The 8,139-nt window shown below is 36.2% G+C and overlaps 2 protein-coding genes across 3 annotated transcripts; both read left to right on the plus strand.

Annotated features, from left to right (window-relative positions):
• LOC104746179 (peroxisome biogenesis protein 3-1) lies at positions 1,423 to 3,870 on the plus strand. The gene is made up of 7 exons (XM_010467596.2): positions 1,423 to 1,787; positions 1,907 to 2,068; positions 2,191 to 2,381; positions 2,477 to 2,607; positions 2,936 to 3,063; positions 3,173 to 3,379; positions 3,480 to 3,870. The coding sequence occupies exons 1-7, from the start codon at positions 1,774 to 1,776 to the stop codon at positions 3,721 to 3,723; spliced, it is 1,077 nt and encodes a 358-aa protein (XP_010465898.1). The 5' UTR covers positions 1,423 to 1,773; the 3' UTR covers positions 3,724 to 3,870.
• On the plus strand, positions 4,136 to 6,317 carry LOC104746181 (pre-mRNA-splicing factor SPF27 homolog). 2 transcript variants are annotated; one of them, XR_760833.2, is made up of 7 exons: positions 4,136 to 4,421; positions 4,870 to 5,048; positions 5,152 to 5,235; positions 5,553 to 5,622; positions 5,713 to 5,846; positions 5,932 to 6,090; positions 6,177 to 6,317. XR_760833.2 is itself a non-coding variant. In XM_010467597.2 (6 exons), exons 1-6 carry the CDS (start codon positions 4,182 to 4,184, stop codon positions 5,984 to 5,986), a joined length of 762 nt encoding a protein of 253 aa, XP_010465899.1. In that variant the 5' UTR covers positions 4,136 to 4,181; the 3' UTR covers positions 5,987 to 6,317. The 2 variants fall into 2 exon arrangements, 1 of the variants encoding a protein (XP_010465899.1); XM_010467597.2 differs by having other exon boundaries at positions 5,932 to 6,317.

Consider the following 8,139-nt stretch of genomic DNA (forward strand, 5'->3'; position numbering starts at 1 on the left):
CGTTCACGAGGACATCGGATTTTGAAAAAGAACAAATCAATTTCAACTCAATAACATACAAATAATGGTCCAATTAACCCACAAATTATAAGCCTTACAGAAAAATTGGATCTGAATGAAACAAACAAAAATAGCCTAGAAAAAAAGTTGACAATAAAATCCACAATAAATAACTTATTTATTTTTCTTAATAAAATCCACAATATTTTTCACTCCAAACACTAAAACATTGACAAATATATTACTCCAACAGTTTACAAAATACATATGAAAATATTAAATAACAATCCAACCACAAAATGGAAAATAATAATAAATTAATGACAACTAACAGCTATAACAAAACAACAACTTCAACTAAACAATGTTAACTTCTAATAATAACTTTTTTTAAAAGCATTATAAACACACAAGATGATCTCAATTTTTCCTTTAAAAACAGCAAACTAAATTATACTTACTCCAAAACATATTTTTATTAAAATATCCAACAAAACAACATAAGCAACCAAAATTAAATACAAAAACAAACGTAAAGATGAATTTACAAAAACAAAAAAAAAATATACACAACAAAACTCGGAATACACCTTCATCTAACTACCGCGCGTAGCGCGGATCGATTGCTAGTACGGATATAATCGAAACTTGAAAGTGTTTTTTTTCTTTTTTTTTTCTAAATGGATTACAAATCTACACATCAGAGTTCGGTTTCTTTCTAAACCAATGAGAACCTGATAAAATCGATCTATTGAAATTGAAACTACCGAGTTAAGTTACGGTCAGAACTCGGAACTATACAATGTTCCTCTGTTTTAAAAATTCCCGTCTAGCACCGATTACGCCCCGCAAAATCGTTAGGCCCACCCTCTCCGCCTCGATTAATGACTAATCCCCGCCTAGCATCGATTATCCGATTATACCACTCAATCCGATTACTTCCTGTTAAATTTTGTATATAACAATTATTTTTGAAGTCAAATATAGATCAAATATATATATTTTGTTGTTTAGATATTGAAATTACGAATTTATGATGTTTTACAGTAACCAATGTACAAACAATTAAATCATATTTTTTTAAAAAAAATTATGTTTTTATGTGTTTACCGTCATTTTACAGATAATACTATAGTTTTATATTTTATTTTATTTTTTCTTTTCACATAAACAGAATTATATATATATTTAGTACTATATATCTTATTTTATTATAAATTTAATAAAATAAATCTAAAACTAGTTCCTGATTAATCCCTGTTTAATCTTCGATTTTTTTGCTATGCGCTAGGCCCATCCCGTCCGCCCGACTAGCGCCTAGCAATTTCTAAACGAGGACAATGTTCTTTTGACCTAACCAAAGTAAATTGAATTTTGGTTCGGTAAAGTTCGGTTATATAAAAGAAAGGACGAGATTCTAATCTTGTTTTGTGAGATTCATCAGTTTCCAAAATTTAGAGAATCTCTCTCTCTCTCTCTCTGTCGCCTGAAGTGATAACATTCTCCATTATTCATTCATTCACACCCCCAAGGATTATTAGATCGGAGCTATCAAAACCCATCCTCTCGCCGGAAAATTCTCTGTTTTTTTTTGTTTTTTTTAATTACTTTCAATCCAGATAACAACAACACGACAGGAGAATCTTAGCCTCTCTCTCTCTTCCACCTTTTATCTCTCTGTCTATAGAAGTAATTGAGATATATATCTTCAACACGAAGCTTTCATTCAAGCCAATGGATTCGTTGGTTCGAAACCAGTAGCTTCAAAAGGTCATGGATTTAGTCAGGTGTGTGTTCTATCTAATCTCCTTTTTATGTCTCACTATTTTGATTTCAAGTTCCGTAGGGGTTTAGGATAAATTAGGTTTTTTTTTTTAACCTCTTTACGATTGATTCCATGTTTTAGGGGTTTCTGGAGGAAACATAGAAGGAAGATTTTGGTAACGACGACTTGTTTGGGAAGTGGGTATTTGCTTTACAAACTATACAATGCCCATACTCGTAACCTCGCTGACTTGGAACGAGAGCTTGCTAACGAGCGTGAGAATGATGAGATTATCAAAACCCAGTTGAGTTTTTTGTAACCTCCCTCACACCAAAAGACAGAGTCTTTTTTTTTATAGCTTTTGATCAAGTTTTGTAGTGAGCTTATATTGTTTTTGGGGTTGGTTGTCTATGCTCTGATGATAGAATGAAGGCACATTTCGATAACATTCAGATGATTGCTGATACTGCAACATTGCCTCACGCAATGCATCACTTGAGTAGCCGTTTAGTTGAAGAGATCGATGTCTCTAGTATTATGGATAAGCTTAGCAAAGGCAAAGGGATATTGATTCCTTCTGAGAAGCTTCAACTCTGGAATGAGCTCAAAATTTTGAGTGCGTTGTTCTCTCTTGCTGTACATTTATCTGTGTCAACATTGGATATTCTCATCAATCAGTTTTTTCTACTTCTTGTCTTTCGTTGTGTTCAGGTTTCACGAGGCTGGTTTTGTCGCTTTGGTCAGTCACTATGCTTAGTTTGTACATTAGGGTTCAAGTCAATATTTTGGGCAGACATTTATATATCGACACTGCTAGAGGTCTTGGCAGCTCCCATTTACTTGTAAGCCATTTTTACTACTCTCTTTCATTGTCTTAAGATTCATTGTTTGTTTATCAATCGCTCAAGACTTATAAGCTTCTTCCTTCTGGTCGTAAGATTCAGTATGTATATGTTAATCTAGTAATTTCATTTTTTAACAAGCCACTTCTAGCAAATTGGCTATTCTGATAAACTTTTGTGTAAATTCGTTCTGTTCTGTAGCATTGTATCTTGAAATATCATATTTCATACTGAGACTCATGAGTGGTATAGATAACTTTTTTCTTCTTTTCCTTTCGAAAATATTGATATAACTCTTGTTCCTTTGGCTGGATTACCACAATCTCAGGATGAATTAGATCTCATAGATAGAGATGACGAACAAAAGTTTTTGGCAAGCGCTGATTTTCTTTCAACCAGTGGTATGCCTAGTTTGATATCTGATATGCAGAGTGCAGTGAAAGAAGTACTCAAGGGGTAAAAGCTACTATACTATCAAAGATCTCTCGCTTGTTTCTCATCCTTAAGAAGTGATCTTATGTTGCCTCATATGCGGGAAATCTAATTATGTGTTGTATAATTGCAGAAAGCAGTTAAAGGATGTGTTGACCACAAAGGTTCTTCAAGAAACTGTGATGCGGATTCTTGATGTGTTTATGAGCACTGGAAGTCCACATCACTGGGTAGATTATCTAATGATGTCCCAAGACACGACCACTGATGTTTCCTCTCCTGATGCAACTCTCTCCAAGTTTCACCAACTCATAACCGAGACTCGGGAAGTACTCACTAGGTAAAAATAGTCTTCTTGAAAGCCTTGTCCTCGTTTCTTGCTTTGATGCTAAAAGCAATCCTGTAACCATTTTTTTTGGTCTTTCTTTTCTTGGTTGCAGCAATGATTTTACAAATGTAGCAGAGATCTCACTCAAGTCGTGTGCTGTTGCGTTAGTAGAGGAGATGGAAACACAGACCGGTCTGGCCACGGGGATGCAATTGGCGAAGCTATTACCACAGATTGAGAAGACAATGCCGGAGATTTCAGCTGAACCGGACAAGAACCGGTTCTTGCAACTCATCCGAGATTTGCCCGAAGTTAAACTCTTTTTCACTCTTTTATACGCAAATATGCCTCAGTAGCATTATTAAAATATCACCGATTCCGAATAGCCAAATTGTTTTCTTTGATTACTTCTCTTGTTTGTTTCATCAGTTTACTTAAAAATTAGTAAAATCGAATTTCATCAAAATAATGTTGTTCAATATGTATCAAAACATTTAATATTGGCAAAAAAACATTATGATTTTATCAGTAAGAAAGTAAAAATCAAAACATTGTGTATACACCAGAGCTAATGAATTCGATTTCTAAAACCATCAAATGTGATACATGAATTCGATTTAACCAACATTTAACCAAAGGTGGTTTAAGTCAGAACATATTAATGTAAACCGAAATTTTAGGGCCTTAAAAAGTCTAAGGCCCAATAGATCCGGGTCGGGTAAATTGAACCGGTTACAAGTACCATCGTTTTTTTCTCAACTTGGGTCTCTCTCTCTCACACTCTCAGGGAACTTTGTAAAGTCGAGGCTCGATTATGGCGACGAACAATGGGGACGTTCTGATGCTAGAGGCGGCGCCGGAGGCTGCGAGACCCTGGGCTAGTGCGGCGAACGCAGAAGTAATCGATGCGCTTCCTTATATAGACGACGACTATGGCAATCCATTGATTAAGTCGGAGGTAGACCGCTTGGTGGAGGAAGAGATGCGTCGGAGCTCTAAGAAGCCTGCTGACTTTCTCAAGGACTTGCCTCCTCTTCCCAAGTTCGATTTCGAGGTTAATTTCACTTTTATATCGATTTCTTTGTTCGTTTCTCTAGCTCGGGTTTTCAATTTTTGTTGAATTAGGGTTTAAGTGAACACGATGAAATTTTGGTGATTTCGAATCGTTTACGTTTCTGGTTTGTGCTTCTTCGTCTCGGATTTTATAGTCGGAGTGTTGATTTGAGTTTTGTTATGTTAGGGTTCTTGTTCTCTTCTTGGTGTTAATTCTAGTATAAGGGTTTTGAATCAACTAGAATCTTGAGATTGAACTGAATCCTCATGAGCAGTTCGTTTCTTTTCCTGAAGATTTCATTGTTTCTAGCTCTTTTTTTAATTGGAAGAACTGTTTCAGATCTTGTTAATAGTTTTAGGATTTAGGTGATTAGGTGAAGTTGTGTATTCAAAGTTCTGATGTATTGATTGGTTTTTGTCTCCCTTGTTTGTTCTAAAACGAATATCAGAACTGCCCTGCCCTAGGCAAAGAGTATGAGCGTCTTCGAGCTGGGAAGCCTCCAGTGCGGATAGATTTTGAATCTCGATACAAGCTTGAAATGCCGCCTGCTAATAAGAGAAATGACGATGCTGCCTGGAAGCAATATCTTCAGAAGAATCAACGGTCATTGCAACAGAAGATGATCGAGTAAGCCAAAATCTCTGAATGTTTTCTATATTACATGTTTTCTCTTCTGACGAGTGGTACATTCTGCTTTCCTTTCTTAAACTGTTGATTTGTTAATTCACAGGCTTGAGAATTTGGAGATGATGTCAAAACATGGCCCTGAACTTTGGAGACAGAACAACCATCGGTTAGAAGTATTCTTGTCCAGGTTTGTTGTTCACATTCATATTTACAACAGCATTGATTGAATTGTGTCTGTCGTTACATTGTAAATTGGGGATTAAAAGGGTTTAATATCTTTAGTTGATGAATTGTGTTTATCCTAGATGATCTGCTGAACCATGCTTCTTTGGCTTTTAGTACATGAGTCTTGCTTTGCGTTTTTCTTCAAGTGCTTTTTGCATTAAAGCTTCTTTGTTCCCATGAAACATAAGAAGCTCTTCGTGTGGTTGAGGCATGTCACTCTTTGCCAAACTCTTATCTACCTTTCTGGTCCCAACACTCTATTTGGTCTCTATTTTGTAGAATGCAAAGACTAGCTCAGGAGCAGAATGAGGAAATTGAAAAAGTAAATAGGGAAAGGAAGTATCATCAGGTGAATACTTTTTTATCATTTTGCACTGCACTATTCTTTTCAGTTTACGGGGTAAGCTGAAACTTTATTGTGTGTGTGTGGCCATACCAGCAAACCACATCATACGAGCTCAATGCCCTATCTCAAGAATGGAGACAGCTATGTGTGAAGAATAAGGAGATTCAGTCTGCTTGTGCCGTGCTTGAGACACAAATCGAGTCTTATAAAAAAGAGGCTGCTGAAAGGTGAAAAAAATATCTTCTAACCTCTTTCCAACACTCAAAAGTTGAATTTAATCGTAACACTAAAATCGTGGGTTGTGTGTTTCAGGGGATGGAACTTGGAAGAGAAACTAGAGAACGTTGAGCCACTTCAACTGCAATGAGGTACCTCCCTTGCTTGAGCCACTACAATTGCAATGAGCTGCCTCCCTTGCTTGAAGTGGTGCTCGAGTAAAGTGGATTCAGATCGAAACAGCAGCTGCTGTAGGTCAGTTTGGTTTGAGTTGTGGACTAAAGACGAGACAGTTGCAGTTTTTTTTGGCAGTTTTGTGTAACCATCTACTTTCCTGTCAGGTAGCTGTGTCGGACAAGTAACAATTTGGACGTATCGAAACTCTTAAATTTATCAAGCATGTGACGTTTTACGATGTGGTAGTGAAAAAAAATGTTGATGTTTATTATTAACCTTCTAATAATTTATCATGTCTTCCGCTATATATTTTTATTTTTATTTTGATCTTTTTCTCTGTCGCCTAAAAAAAGATTTTGATTTTTTTCTCAAACAAGATTTTTTTTTTTCCCAAAGTATGTTTTATATATAACAAACAACAGCAACAACCATCAATGGTGTAAACCATGTTGGTGAGTCAAAGTTATTACAGCAAACATGAAACTAAAGAAACTTTAGTTTACAAAGACATTGATAGAACTACTGGATGATGTGGGATAAAGCTTGACTCCAAATCATGCCCATCAAGACCAAAAGACCAATGAAAATCATTGGAATTGGCCTTAAAGCATACATCATAAGCTTAAGATGTGGAAGTTGCTTTCTTATCACCTCATCATCATCAAAAAGATTGTAGTCAAAGGTCTTCATGAGTTTCTTCTTCAACCTTTCATCATCATCTGTTAAGCAGCCCATACACCAAAAGGTATAACAAAAAACCTCCACTTTTTTTGAACTGAAAAGTGAACGTTATTATCAAAGCCAAACTTAAACCTATAACAAAAGGAGAAATCTCAGAGATATAGAGTTCGATCAGTCTCTGAGATTAAGACACTGTAATCAGTGTTCATGGAGCTTCATGCTCCGTCGGATAAAACCGAAGACCGGAGCTTTTCCTGCATTGGCGAGTGCTTCGCTCTGTTTCTACCTGAATTTGCTTCCCTTTTCTGCGTTTAGAACATTCACCGCTTTCAAACTCGACTTTCTCTTTCCCTCTAAGAACTTCCTTAGCTTTTGAAGAGGTACCAAAGCAGTCTGAGCTTGAGGAAAGTCTAGTTCTGAGTGGATGAGCAGCTAAGAACTCCTCCAGATTTGGTGCAGGAGTAGGAGGTCTTGGAGGTTGTGAGATGGGAGAGTAGGAGGAAAGTTCAGAACTGAGGGAGGAAGTCTTCTCATTCAGGAAACTAAAAACTTAGAGCCCTCTCCTTCTTAAAAAACAGGGGCTAAAGGAACATCAAGGATGTCATCATGCCTAACTGGTGGAACAAGATACGGGCAGTGGGAGGAATCATGGTTGATGCGAGAGCAGTTAGTGCAAATCCTCCTGAGTTTCTCATACTCAAACCCTATCAAAGCCTTTTCACCTGATTCAAATCGGACTTTTCTCAAAAGGCGCAGTCGGTCAGTGATTCCAACACTTATCTTTACTCTTATAAAAGCAATCCTCAAACAAGATTCTAGATGGAGTATTTTACTCCATAATAATAATTTTTTCTCTCTTTGTGAAAAAGTTGCATTGTAAATCAGAAGCATACAGACAAGCAACTCCATCCATTTTTTTTCCTTTTCTAAAATTAAACTGCCAATTTTGTCGATCTCGTTGACTACTTCTCTTTCTTTTTTTCCTCCTCATTTAGCTAAAAAAAACTATTTTTGATGTGATCAGTAATTGTCGATAAGTAAAAGTTACATACTTGTTTGAAGAGCCAAACAAACAGGAAGTTTCTGCATGTAACAAAGACACTATAGATATCATCAGTTTTGTTGAATCATGAAGTCGAGTACTTTGTTTATGGTTTCTTGTATTCTCATGTTTTGTATTCTCAATCACGTGAAAGGTACGTTACGTAGTCTGTATACTATTGTTCTTTTGACGTAAAATTTATTAGTAGTATCCACTATATATAAAACCTGCTAGCATTTATCAATTGTTTATATATATTATCCCATTATAATTTTAGAGGTGAAATCGGTGGAGAACAAGGGGAAGAAGGTGAGGAAGGTGTGCACAAAGGCACAAATTTTCAAAGAAAATTGTGGGATGGACGGAAACAAGACGTGCATCAAAGGCTTTAACAAAATCAAAGA

The sequence above is a fragment of the Camelina sativa genome, chromosome 15 (assembly GCF_000633955.1).
Source record: "Camelina sativa cultivar DH55 chromosome 15, Cs, whole genome shotgun sequence".
NCBI lineage: Eukaryota > Viridiplantae > Streptophyta > Magnoliopsida > Brassicales > Brassicaceae > Camelina > Camelina sativa.

Coding starts and splice junctions, on each gene's coding strand:
- LOC104746179 (XM_010467596.2), top strand. Junction 3,064..3,172: donor GTGAAAGAAGTACTCAAGGG/GTAAAAGCTACT, acceptor GTATAATTGCAG/AAAGCAGTTAAAGGATGTGT. Junction 3,380..3,479: donor ACTCGGGAAGTACTCACTAG/GTAAAAATAGTC, acceptor TCTTGGTTGCAG/CAATGATTTTACAAATGTAG.
- LOC104746181 (XM_010467597.2), top strand. CDS start 4,182: ATGGCGACGAACAATGGGGACGTTCTGATGCTAGAGGCGGCGCCGGAG. Junction 4,422..4,869: donor TTCCCAAGTTCGATTTCGAG/GTTAATTTCACT, acceptor AACGAATATCAG/AACTGCCCTGCCCTAGGCAA. Junction 5,049..5,151: donor TTGCAACAGAAGATGATCGA/GTAAGCCAAAAT, acceptor GTTAATTCACAG/GCTTGAGAATTTGGAGATGA.